The sequence below is a fragment of the Chrysemys picta genome, chromosome 2 (genome assembly GCF_011386835.1).
Source record: "Chrysemys picta bellii isolate R12L10 chromosome 2, ASM1138683v2, whole genome shotgun sequence".
Lineage (NCBI taxonomy): Eukaryota > Metazoa > Chordata > Testudines > Emydidae > Chrysemys > Chrysemys picta.
The window spans coordinates 171,887,585-171,900,924 of NC_088792.1; the positions used below are offsets into that span (position 1 = coordinate 171,887,585).

General features: G+C 43.3%; 1 protein-coding gene and 1 long non-coding RNA gene across 2 annotated transcripts; one reads left to right on the forward strand and one right to left on the reverse strand.

The window, feature by feature from the left end:
* Positions 1–1,158: 1,158 nt before the first annotated feature.
* Positions 1,159–4,810, reverse strand: FOXQ1 (forkhead box Q1). Its single transcript, XM_065584881.1, has one exon. The coding sequence runs from the start codon at positions 3,753–3,755 to the stop codon at positions 2,730–2,732; it is 1,026 nt and encodes a 341-aa protein (XP_065440953.1). The 5' UTR covers positions 3,756–4,810; the 3' UTR covers positions 1,159–2,729.
* A 2,526-nt stretch (positions 4,811–7,336) lies between these two features.
* LOC135981140 (uncharacterized) lies at positions 7,337–10,804 on the forward strand. Its single transcript, XR_010598102.1, has 3 exons — positions 7,337–7,572; positions 7,697–7,770; positions 10,126–10,804. It is a non-coding gene; the product is annotated as an uncharacterized LOC135981140 (long non-coding RNA).
* Positions 10,805–13,340: the final 2,536 nt, after the last annotated feature.

Genomic DNA, 13,340 nt, shown 5'->3' on the forward strand with positions numbered 1-13,340 from the left:
ATTAGGGAGCAGGATCAGACCCAGAGACTTCTTAAATTAGTAAAGATCAGAATGTAATCTCATATTTTACTAGGTTTAAAATATCTTGTGGGAATCTCTTTTGAGTCTCCCATGCTGTTCATGCATTCTAATTTGGCGCTTGCAAATTGCCACCTGGATTTGTAGCTAAAATTACCTGGGGCACCTGGCAGAACCCTAATATTCCTGGGAAAAAAATCTGAACAGGTGAGCATTTGATGGGGAAAAGTAAACTAAACCTGCCAGGACTGGTGAGGCTACAGTTATCAAATATAATAACCATTATCTACAATCCTGAAATGCACAAAGAGGTAAATTTGAAAAGTTGGTATTCATCTAAAAGATTGAAATATTTGAAAACACTTTTGTAATGGTATCCTTTTTATATTTCATTCTTTCTTTAAAAATTGTGATCTTTTTACAAAACAGGATTTTAAAAAGTGTTCCACCTGGTTTGATTTTAAAAATACTTTGGTTAAATTTTAAACAAAAATACTATATTGCCATCACAAAGTACAACTAGTACACTCTGAAATCACCCCTAAGGGTAGGCAAAACAAGATGTTAGCCCTGGTCTAGAAACAACTAAATTATCGATTTTACTATTATTATTTTTAAAGAGAAACTAAAAACACAAGCTATAGCAAAAGGTAGATTATGGAAAGGCAAATTAATATTTGCATAGGGCCTTGAGGATAAAATGGTATTTAAATGCAAAGAATTTTATGGAAACCAATTCCTTTAATGGTTGATTACTATACATTAGACACTGATCTGTCGCGGTGCTCTTATGGATGTTATGGTTTGAGCTAAAACACATAAAATCTGTGTTTTATTGATCCAAATCTGGACTTTATTGAAATAAGTAAGCGTTTTCGGTTTGAAATTGTTTAAGGCGACTAAGTAGAAGGCTTCCTTTTCTGCGGGCATTTTTAACTATTCTGCAAATTGCTCTGAAGAAAAATTTATCGAATGGTAAATGGAGTGAGGGAGATAAGAAAATTCAGAGAGTCAAAATATAAATAAAATACACTCCAGATTTCATTTTATTCACCTTCCGTAAATATGAGAGGGTTTAAACGGATGGGGTGGGGGGGAGAATACAAGTTTCCAGTTGTTAATGCATTCAAAGTAGAACTTTTAAACTGAGTTTCGCAACGTTGTTAAAATCATAATTAATAACCCCCCCAAAGATTGCACCTCTTGCTTTTCTTTTCTTGGGGCTTTCCCGACAAGCCTTGTATTTAAAGGGAGAGTGTGTGTGTGCGCGCGTGCGTGTGGTTTTATCAGTAACCGAAAACACATCAGGAGAAAAATGTAAGGGGGGAAACTTTGCTTCTACCAGAAGCAGTTAGAATCAAGTTGAACTAACAACCTTCCTGAAACAACTTCGTTTGTGTAAGGACATGAGACAATAGGCTTAAGTTTCATCTCTGTCCTCTGGAAAAAGGTACCGCGCAGATTTTTTTTTTTTTTTACGAAGCAAATGTTTAGCTGGCACTCATTTCCAAAAGATTATCTTTCAACGGCCAGTCCTTCTGAAAGAATGAACATCAGTACTCGAACACTGTTTGACACGAGGAATTAAACAGTTATTTCAACTTTGTAGCTAGATGTTTTCTCTGGGCTGGGGAGCATGCTTCTTTCAAAAGGAAGAGAAATCCGACAGACCCGTCTCAGTTAACAGGAATGCTAATGAATTTCTGTTCATCACACATCTAAACGCTAATGGGCACTAGGGAGGGGGCTGACAACAACAACCAAAGTCTCTCCCAAAAATGCAGTTGAGCCAAGTGCTCTCCTTCAAGGTGAGGGCTTACCTACCTCTGTAACCTGCTCACTTTCTTTCCGTCCACACAACTTTTTCGCATTATTTTACAGGCTTTCCATGAAGTCGGTATCAATCCCCTCCCCGCCCACCTGTCTTACACAGAGACATCACGCTATTCCTTGTGGAGTTCTTTTGCAACTTTTATTGGAAAATAACCATGAAGCCTGAGGGTTTTCCCCCCCATAAAATAGTCACGCACAAATATACAGAGGAAAAAAAAAACAACCCTTCCTGTCTTGCCAGTGATCTTATCTCCAAAAACACAACTAAGAAAACAGACGGAGCACAGAAAGAGACCACGGTCGACATTTCATTGAACCCAACATAACGATATATATTTTTTAAAAAGCTGCGACCTGTCGTGTTAAAACACTTTTTTTAGTTTAAAACGTATAAATAAATCCACCCCCTCCCCACGAAATGCTCGGTGCTGTATAGGGGGGTTTATTTGGCACAGTGATGCATTGGTTCGGAGCAGAGAAATGACCCAGCAACCTCTGGCACCTTTTCAGTCGACCAGCCCTCACCCTTGGGTGCACAACGCACCCCAAACCCGTAGTCGGGACTCAGCCTGATGGCACTGGTTCCCTGGAAAATGACACACGGCTTTGCGCAGAGAGAAACCAGCCCGAGAGCAGATCAGGCACCCGCCTTAAGCCAAGTAGTTTCAACAATGACTAAGAAGCACTTTGGCCCCTTGCGAAGTCCAAATACAAAGCGCCCCACTTTGGTTCGGTTAAAACCCCGCTCCCCCCCCCCCGGCACAGTCACTTGTCTCCGGATAGAAAGTGCAGAAGCCAGAGCCTCGTCCTCCTCCCCGCTCCACGTGTTCCCCACCTCCCCCGCTTTGCCCCGGCGTGGGGGAGGAGGGGGGTCTGTATTAAGGCAGGAGGCTCTCGAGGGGGTAGGGCGGGTAAGAGGCCGGGAGCCCCGTGGCTGGGTGCAACGAGCCGGGCAGTCGGAGGGGGCAATAGAGCGGGGAGCCGAGCAGCGCCTCGGAAGGGGAGGGGAAGAGCTGGGGAGGCTCCGGCGGGTGGGGGGCGCCGCCGGCCGTCAGCGCCTCCCTCCTGCGCTCCAGCGGCGCGGGCCCGTAGGCGTAGAGCGGCAGGAGGCCGCCGCCGGCGTAGAGGGAGGCCGGCGGGTGCGGGTAGGAGCCCAGCGGGTAGGGGGCGGGCGGCGCGCCCCAGAGCGCCCGGCCCGGGGCGGGGGCGCGCTGGAAGGGCCGGCTCAGGATGCTCTCGATGGCGAAGGAGCTGGAGAACTTGGAGCCCGGCCTGGCCGCGGCGGCGCCCGCTCGCCCTTCCTCGGCGGGGCCCCCGGCGCAGCTGCACGGGGCGGAGGAGCAGCAGCAGCAGGGGGCGGCTGGTGCCGGGCGCGGGGAAGGCGGAGGCGGGGCGCGGCTGAGGCGCTTGCGGCGGCGGCGGAAGACCCCGTCGGCGAAGGTGTACTCGCTGCTGGGGTTGAGCATCCAGTAGTTGTCCTTGCCCCAGGGCCGGGCCGGGTCGCGCAGCACCTTGACGAAGCAGTCGTTGAGCGACAGGTTGTGCCGCACCGAGTTGCGCCAGCCCGTGTAGGCGCCGCGGAAGAAGGGGAAGCGGCCCATCAGGTAGTCGTTGATCTCGGCCAGCGTGAGGCGGCCGCCGGCCGAGTCCCGGATGGCCATGGCGATGAGCGCGATGTAGGAGTAGGGCGGCTTGGGCCGCCGCGTGTACGGCTTCCCCTTCCCGCCCTCCGCGCCCGCCGGCCCCGCGCCCGCCGCCCCCTCGCTGCCCGGGCTGTGGGCGGCGCAGTCCCCGTCCGAGCCCAGCTCGCTATCGCCCGGCGCGGGGGACGGGGCCCCGCTGCCCTCCTGGTCGCTGCCGCCCAGCTTGTCCTCGTAGCGCGGGGCGAAGACCTCCAGCTTCATGGCGCGGCTGGTGCCTCACCCTGCCCCGGCCTCTTCTCCCCCCGCCGCCAGGCTGGGGGCGGCTCTAGGGCAGCCCTAGGAGCTGGGCTGGGGAGGTGGCTGGCTGATTTTGGGGGGGTCTCCTTCCCCGTCGGGAACAGTGTGTGTGTGGGGGGGGGGGCTCTTTTTTCTCCCCCCTGATTTCCTTCTTGGCGAGCAGCGCAGGCTAGGGGTTGCCTCCCCCTTCAGCCCTAGCAAGTAGCAAAGAACAGGGCCCGGAGGGATTTGGTTGGAAGTGGGGAGAGCTCTTCCCACTTGGACAGGTCCCTGGAGAATAGGGTACCCCCCTCTTAGCCTCCTGGAGAGTAGGTTACTTAGGGGCAGGGAGGTCTCTCTCTTTCTTCCACCCCTCTGAGATTTCTTTCTCTTAGGGAGATGCACCGTGTCCTTTCTCACTGCTTTAACTTTGGTTGCTCCAGGTGGGAAAACAGGTTGTTGAAAGAAAACCAGCTAACCCCAAGTCAGTCGATCTGGGATGGGTAGTTCTGCAAAGTCAGATCCTTTCAAAGTTTGATCCTGTCCCTTCTTCGGGAGAGGTTCCTCATGTTACTGTCCACAGTTCATCAGAGCAATAAAAATGGAACACGTTATCTCTAGTGATGTTGCAGTTGCTCCTCTCTCTGTCTGTAGTTGCTGGTGCTCCTGTGTCAAGGGACCTGGTTTCTTCAGTCTTGAGTTCTGAGCTGACTTCTTGCTGTAGCAGTGGCAACAGCCAAGTTATTATTGTTATTAGTATTATTGTCAAGTCATTATCTCTCTCTCTCCCCTTTTGGCTCTGTCTCTCTGCACCACTTTCAGACCAGCCTATTATAATACTTAGGCAGCCGAGGAGAGGCGGAGTTAAAACCAGGATCTGAAAGGCTGGTGGGCGGGGAAGCAAGGTAGCAAAGGTGGGCATCCACTAATAAGCAAGATCAGAGTCATAATTATCTCCCTGTCATCTCAGATCTTGTTGGAAAGTTTATTTCATGCAACATGTTTGTTTTGTTTTTGTTTTTTCCTCTGCCAGGTTCCACCCCTTCTCTCCCTCTCAGCCCTGGGTGTTTTGAATGAAGGAAGCCAGCAGGGACAGTGTGTGTAGGTTTGCATAGCAGGTTCCTCCTTCCAGGTGTAAAGTTCAGGATGACTTATAGGTGGCAGAGCAACACCAGCTACACATTTATTATTTTTACATAATACTTTGTTTAGTAACAAGTTGTAATATGACAGCTAAACACCCTATTATAAAATAATACAATGCTTCACTGGGAAGCTGTATAAACTTTGTTCTGAATTCCTCATGACTTATGTAGCTTGATAGTCATTTAATCCTCACCCCTCTCCTCCCAGGCAGAATGAAAAGTGAATGGGTAGGCACTTCTACATGCTCTGATGGAAACACTTCAACAAAACTCTGACCTTGATTTTATGTATATGTAATGAACAGAGACACTAAACAAATCAGTGTAGCTGACTTCTTTCAGAACCTGTCTTTGTATATCCCTCTGTATAACTCTCTATTAGATTGTTACTGTGTAAACAAAACCATTCTGAACATTAAAAAGCTGCTTTACTTGAGTTTGGTTTTTTTGCATGCCCCTAAACAGTAAAATTCAAATACAGGACCAAAATGTATATAATGAATTAGGACTTAGAATTTATTTGTTTTACCTGTTTCTTTCCAGAAAAATCTAACATGGAATATTTTTAATATGTATTTCACGATTGCCATGGTCTGCTCTTCATTGAGGTGACTAGTCCTATTCACTTCAATGTGCTTGTATTCAGTAGGACTGTTGGCTAAAGGGAGTAAGGATATGGATTGATAGCCAGTGGAACCTGTGATTTCTCTGAAAATTACTGTCTATATTGCTATAAGTCATTCAAATCAGTTGACTTAAAATGGGAGTAGGCTCTAACCTATTAAAATTCTGCACTATACTGCATTTGTCAGCACGTGGAAGACTTTCTAGGATATAACCTTTCCAGAAACCAGTACAAAGATTATGTCCCATCTTTATAGATAATCTACCTGAATTCTGTGTTCCAAGTAAGACCTGAATCGCTTGTTAGGTGGGTGCACAAATTGCTTAATAATAATAAAAGAAACATACTGAAACTTTTTGGAATGAGTGCTGATAGTGCGTAAGGTTTATAAAGTTACATCATAATTCTATTTTAGATGCTCAGCTAATACCACTGTCGATTTATCCTTGAAGTTTGCATTGCCCTTTATATTTTTTGCAGCTGTGCAGTGGTGGAGAGAAATGTGGAAGAATGCAGATTTAGAAGTGCATTGAAAGAGACACAAATAGTGTCACTTTCTCTTTTGATGGGATTGCTTTCACCCATGCACCTGCAGAAAGCCTCAGAAAACTTGCCAATTTTTAATTCTGCACGTGTTTTGAATAGTCAACAATGAACGGACTCTTCATTCTCTCATCTGTCCTTTCTTGTTGTATTCACCTAACTTTAATAAGGGGGTGGGTGTCTTCCTCCTCAAGTTACCACTTGGCCCGTCTTTAATTTTAAAAGGCCAAAAAATAAGAGGGAGGCCACCTTTTGGGGTTTTTTTCCCCCCAGTTTTTTCCCTTCAAATAACATGAGATGAAATTTTTTTAACAAATAGTTGACTTAACAAAAAAGTGAAGTGCCAATGTTTGTGCTAAGGGTATGGGGAAAAAAGCTCCTATTGCTTCCAAAACTTGTATTTTTCTAACATGATGCCAGTGGTGAGGGTAGGTTTCTTCCTCTTCCTGCCTTTGTTGTAAATGGCAATGGAGAAGCCATGATTTGGTAAACTACCTTTTGATGTTTATTTTATTACCTTTCCACCATTTGTGTGGAAAATGTACACATTGTCTCTTATCCTTATTCAAAGAACTTAAAAGTCATTCAAATGCTGTAGGTAAACATGTCAGACAAAACAGGCTTTTTCACAGCTATGTTTGAAGACTAGGAATGAGTGGCAAAACTGGAGTTTTCTCTGCGTTTAAGAGTTTCAGCTCAGAGGTTAATATAAATTTCCCACAGTTATCAAGGTACCTTTATAGTGTGATCTGCATCTGATTCTGCTTTATTTGTCCAAGCCCCCATGCTGTGAACAGTTAAGCACGTGTGTAACTTGACTGGAATGGGGGAGTGCCATTGAAGTCTATAGGGCTACTTACCTGAGTAAAGTTATGCACATGTAAGTGTTTGCAGGATAGGGCTTAAATCCAGAGTTTCTGGTGTAAATGAGAGCATAACTAAGCCCCCTCTCTTGTGCTGCTATTGAAGCAATGTTCTACGAATAGGGAAATATATTACTAAGTATCATAACTTACCATAGAGAGCATATGTAACCTGCATAGGTCAGTGCCACAAGTCTCTTCCTGCTATAGTTTAAAAAGGTACGATATTGCCTTTAGATTTATGACGATTAACACAATCATCAGGGAAAAAAGAGGATTTCATTAAATAAACTCACATCAAAAGCACTTTGATGTGCTATATTAGAGCAAGTTTAAAAAACAAAACAAAAGTCCCTCTTGTAAAGCAAATATAAATGAAGAGGAAAATATTACTTTGTTCTAAAATGAAAATTACTCTAGCTTTTAAGAGTATCAGATCTTTATTTATTTTAGCAGGATCAAATCCACAAAAGCAGCACCTACAGAAAAAGAAGGGAGGAGAAGTGAAATACTATCTGCAAATCATGGTCCTGATTCTCCTATCTTCATTCTTGTGGAATACTACTACTTTTACTCCAAAGTAATTACTCTGACATCAGTAAGGAGTAAGGTATTATTTATTGCAAGTAAGTTTGGAAGAATCAGAGCCTATATTTCCCCTGTGGGCTGATTAAGTCATAAATAGGATTTTTTTTAAATTACTATTAGAGGGAGCTAATGGTTCTATTTTCTACTTTATTTTTTATCCAGTCATGCTGTCTTCACACTAGTTACTACATCAGAATGCAATTTACAAAAGAAGTTTGCCACTCTTTAAAACAATGGTAAGAGCACAAATACCTCTCCTCCCCATTCTGCTCTAGTTTTGTTGAGCTGCTATCAGTTATGCTGCAGTTCTTTCCTGTTGTGCCCAGGCAGTTCACTAGACAAAGTAATTTCATCCAGCCTAACAGTTGTTGCTAACCAGAACAGAGAGGACCTGTTGATGGTATCATAGGTGTCAGTGATGACCTCTCTGGTTGGGAGTAGAGAGGCTTATTTCTAGACATGAGATGTTCGGCACTTCAGACGAATAGAGCACTTGATCCTCCCCGCCCCCACTAGAGCTTCAGTTGTGACTTGCCAGGAATGATGAAATCGGATAACACAAGACATTGGTAAGTGGTAACAATGGACCAGTTCAAAGAGCTGTCTTTGGATGAGCTGCCCACAATACAAGACACAACTAGTGTATACAAATGAGCCAGAGAAGCTTGAAAGTTAGCAAATTGCAGTATAATTTTTGTAATAGTTGAAGGAAACCCAGCTAGAGTCTAAACTATAGAAAACCAGACTGGTACAAATGAATCAAGAAATGAAGAGGAATTTGACCAGTGGAGTAGAATGTGTCTATATGAATCCCCACACCATGAAGTCTAGGGATTCAGATGCTTTCTATAATAAAACAATTAAAATACCCATTCTATTTAGGAAGTGTTTTGAGTTTGGCTTTGGCAGGTACCAAAAACTGAATGTAAAGCCAGGACTTTCATTTCAACCCTGTTTTCACACATTAATATGTTTCTTAAGAGTTTCTCTTGCGTTGAAACTTTCCATGCCCTTTATATATTAAAAAAAAAAAAAGTCAGAGCAAAATATCTTTTCCAATATATTGGTTTGTGATAGAGTGGCAAAAATATCTTCTTGCTGTGAAAAAAGACTTCCTTATTAATAAACCCTTATGGTCCAATAATAATACCTAGCTTTTATATAGCACTTTTCAGTAGTAGAGCTCAAAAGACTTTACAAATGAGGGCAGTATTATTCATATTTTAGAGAAACAGAGGTGCAGTGTCTTACCTAAATACACCCAGCAGGACACTGGCAGAGCTGGGACTAGAATACAGGTTTCCTAAATCCCAGTCTAGTGCTTTAGCTACTTGGGCCACACAACAGAGGCCTCAGTCAGCGGTGGTGCCCACTGGACAAAGGGCGGTCCAAACATAAGATGCTGCCTTCTGTGCCCAAAGAATTTACAGCCTAGTGTCCCAAACCCGCAACTCTACCTATGCTGAGCCTCGTGGACTTGAATTGGGCTCCAGGCAGAAATAGAGGCTAGCCTATATGGAGCATCTTGCAGGCTCAGTGCTTAAGAAAAGTGATATGAAGATTCAGGACAGGGATACAGTCAAAACGTTTTTGCAAAAAAGTGTTGTGTTAATAATTGTCCACATATGCCCTACCATATAACTAATTAGATGATTTCTTATAGCTACCATAACAGAGGTAAAATCCAAATGGGGAGAGAGGTAGTGGTTTTATGGATTAGTTTGAGGAGGGATTTCCATGCAAAATGGAAGGCAAAGAGGGTTTTTTTGTGGAAAAGTGACAAATGGGGGGATGAAGCTGGATTGGATGTCTTTCTGAATGCTCTAACTCGTTCAGAAGTTATGGGCTTGAGACACAGGAACTACCTGCTGAAATTCTATGGCCTGTGCTGTGAAGGAGAACAGACTAGATGGTCCCTTCTGTCCTTAAAATCTATGAATTGGCAGAGTAGACAGGCCAACGTAAAAGAAGAGCAGACAAATAGAAAAGGGCAGTGAGGTGAAGGGTTTTAGATATATAGCTAAAAGCAACTGAACTTTTCTGGTGCTAGTCCTTGCAGTGAAATACTTTCTAAGCCAATTTGAAAATAAAATAATGGATTTATAAGCAGTTGCGAAACCATGCATAATATGACATACATTTCCACTAAATTTAGTTACAGTACTGTTTTGGGGACTGTGAAATAACAAATGCATCATACAGTAATTACTCAGGCGTGGTCTTGAACTGCTATTTCACAGTAGAATTCCAAAATTGCGTAAGTTTGTGGCTATGCAAATATGGAAGTAAATACTGACGTCAGTTAAGATGTTTTGATTGATTCTTCTGAAATAAAGCAAAACAAGGACTTTTTAAAAAATAAGGTAAGTTTAATGAAATATTTAGGTTGCAATTCTAAACACGCAGGAAGAAACTTATTTTGATGGGACCCTCAAAACTCTGCACCATTTAATTGCTGTAGTAGAGCTGTGCTGGAGGATGTATGTGTGGGGCTTCTGAAGTTGTGGTGGGGGGTGGCAGTACTGCACAAAGATTGCATGTCATTAGTCTGCACAATAGAGTTATATCAAAGGTTCCTGTTCTTCACACAGGATTAAACAGCCATGGCAGTTCTCACTTTGAACACTTCCAGCAAACTGGTGGAGACCTTGGAGCCTGAACAGTTTTGAAAGTGCGAGAGAGAAGTTATGTGAAGAACTAAGGAGACACTAAAAATAACCTGAAAAAAGTGCTTCTTTGGCAAAGCGATATTGGCACTCAGATGGGATCACGTTTAAATAGACTTAGAGAACCTGGCCAAATTAAGGCAACTTAGGGATCTAGACATATGCAACACAGAGGGTTGGGGGAAGAACTGGGTGGTAGTTGTGCTCTGACCTCATCCCCGTTCTGGGGCCCCATGCCCAGCTTGGGATGGTTCTGCCAGGGACTGTCTGCAGAAAAGCAGGGTTGGGTGTGTGGGGTATGCTGGAGCCTTCCTCCTTCCTTGTCTTCAGGTAGGTTTAAATAGGAAGGATTCAATCCCCCCACAACCCAAACAAAATATTCTGAGTGTGGTGTTGGTTGTTCTAAGAAACCTTGATGGGATGGGGGTAGCCAGGACCTCTGTGTGCAGGAACCCCTACTCAAAAAGCATGCAAATGGCAAGCAACATTTCTTCTAATTTTTTGGGGATGTTTGAAACAAATATCAGAGGGGTAGCCGTGTTAGTCTGAATCTGTAAAAAGCAACAGAGGGTCCTGTGGCACCTCTAAGACTAACAGAAGTATTGGAGCATAAGCTTTCATGGGTGAATGCCCACTTCATCAGATGCAATGATGAAGTGGGCATTCATCCACGAAAGCTTATGTTCCAATACTTCTGTTAGTCTTAAAGGTGCCACAGGACCCTCTGTTGCTTTTTGGAACAAATGTTACTCAAGATGAAGTTTAAAATCTGTAGTGCAACCATTCCCACTCCTTCCCCTTTTACTCTGTCCCCTCCATTCCATCCACCCCTTCACTTTTTCTCTCTTCTTCTTCCCTCCAGGTTTGTTATTGCCCCATGTCCATCACTCTCTGGTTTTCATTTTTTCAGAGATTTTAACCTTGATCTCTAGAAGTCATTTGTTCCACACAAAGAAAGAGAGAAGGGAGAGAGAGAGAGAGAGAAAGGAAAAGCTCCAGGATCTAATCCTCCCTCCCTCTGGCCAGCTCTGAAGTATCAACAGCTACTTTGAAAATCTGCTCCATGCTGATACTTGTTTAGTCCTTGACAACTGTATAAATCCCTTGTGGCTTCATCATCACTTATGAGTAGTGGGGTCACCCCAAACCCATGCTGGTGAAATCTTTACATTGGCTCCCGAAATCAAGTGACTTTGCACTGTATTGAGGTGAAAAACAAAAATACGTTATAAGCTTGGAGGCCCAGATCCACAGCTGGTGTAAATCAGAATAGTTCTGATGGAGTCAATGAAGTTACATGGATTTATATCATCTGAGAATCTGGCCTCAAGTTTTTTGATGAGTTTTCAAGGCATTGATTGGCTGAGTTTGAATCTCTGATATATACAAATAAACCAATTAACTTCACATTTTTGTGGTCTCTTTCTTCTGTGAATCTCAAGGCACTTTACAAAGGTGGTGGCACTAGCTCTATTTTGCAAATGGAGAAATGAAGGCTCACAGCAGTTAAGCATTTTGCCTAAGTTTACATAGCAAGTCAGTGACAGAGTTAGGAACAGAACCCAGGTTTCCAGACTACTGGACCACTACTCTAACTACTAGATCCATTGACTCAATATACTATTGTATGTAGCTGCATGCTTTAATAATTAACCTTCTAGTGGGGACATTTTGAAGCCAATGTAAAATCAAACATTAGCCTTGGTTTTTAGTCAGATTTGCATGGAGGGTGTGTTCTGGAGTCAATGAGGCAGGTAGATAAGCTCTTGCTAATTTTATTACAGTAGAAGTCAATACCATATCAAAGCAAGTGACTAATTATGAAAACTATTGCCCTCTGCAAAAAGTGCACCAAAACCTGTCCTGTACTATCAGTCACTCACAATTATTTTTATTAATGAATAACACTGATAATTATTTTGAATAAAAAGGAGCCATATGACTGATGGGGAGGGACAGGTAGTAGAACAGCTCCAGTAAGTAGCTAATGTTCTGCTTACTGATAAGTTTACTCTTAGCAACTTCACAATATTTGTTTTTCATTATGTAAACATGTGGAAGGGAGGAGACTCATGTGAGTCATCAATGTACCGAACCCACAGAATTTGAACCTACAAAAGTTGGTGCATTTGTATCACTCACAGCACCTGTGAGGAGAAAGTAAATAGTTTTATTTCTCTCAAGTGGCTTCTTCACAGCTGCAAGTCAACAGGACAACAAAGTGCTTCCAGCTGGTCTGAATGATACAATCCAATTGAGTTCTATACCGCATCCAACTAGGTATTTGAAAACATCGCTATGGGATAGGACTAGAAATGCTGCTAGGATGATGCACAGAGTGAAAAAAAGATTATGATCAGACTATATTTATGTTCAGACAGATACATGCAATTCTGAAGAATCATTAAATAACTATTAACCACACCTGCATAGAGCCTCTGGCAATGCTGGCTTATACAAAATCTCAAGAACTGCCATATGCCTTACATCATGCTTTTGCTAAGGAGAAAGAAAAGTCTTGGGTGTTAGCCCAAGACTGGAAAGTAAAATATTACCCATAGATTAAAGTCAATTTACTGTCCTGTGACTTGGCACACTCAATATTACCTTTAGTATAAATCTATCAGCAGTGCTACTTTGGTTAAAACAAAGGCTATGACTACACTGTCCTGCAGTTTGGACAATGGGGTGTTAATAGTAGTGTGCACCAAAGTGCTACGCTGTATGGACATTGGGGGCACAAACTAAAAGGTTCCTAGTTCTCATTGGTGTAATCCTGTTTGAAGAGGATTTCACTAATGCGAACCAGGAACCTTTTGGTTTGCACACAGAGTGTCCACACAGGGAGTTACAGCGCAGCACTTTGGTATGCACTGCTACTCATGCCCCCTAGATCCGACAGTGTAGACAAGCCCAATGTCACACTAACATCTTATGAAAGAGTTGCTACTGCAACAGCTATCTAATTGTGAGTTTGATGGGGCTCTCACTTCCTGTATGTTTGTACAATGTCTAGAACAAATGGTGCCCGGACCTATTGGGGGGCCTCTAGGTGCCACTGTAGTATAAATGGAACCAGTTGAACTTTTTTGCATGAAACATTTGGCCATGAAAAAATACACTTTTGTAAAAAGTGTAAT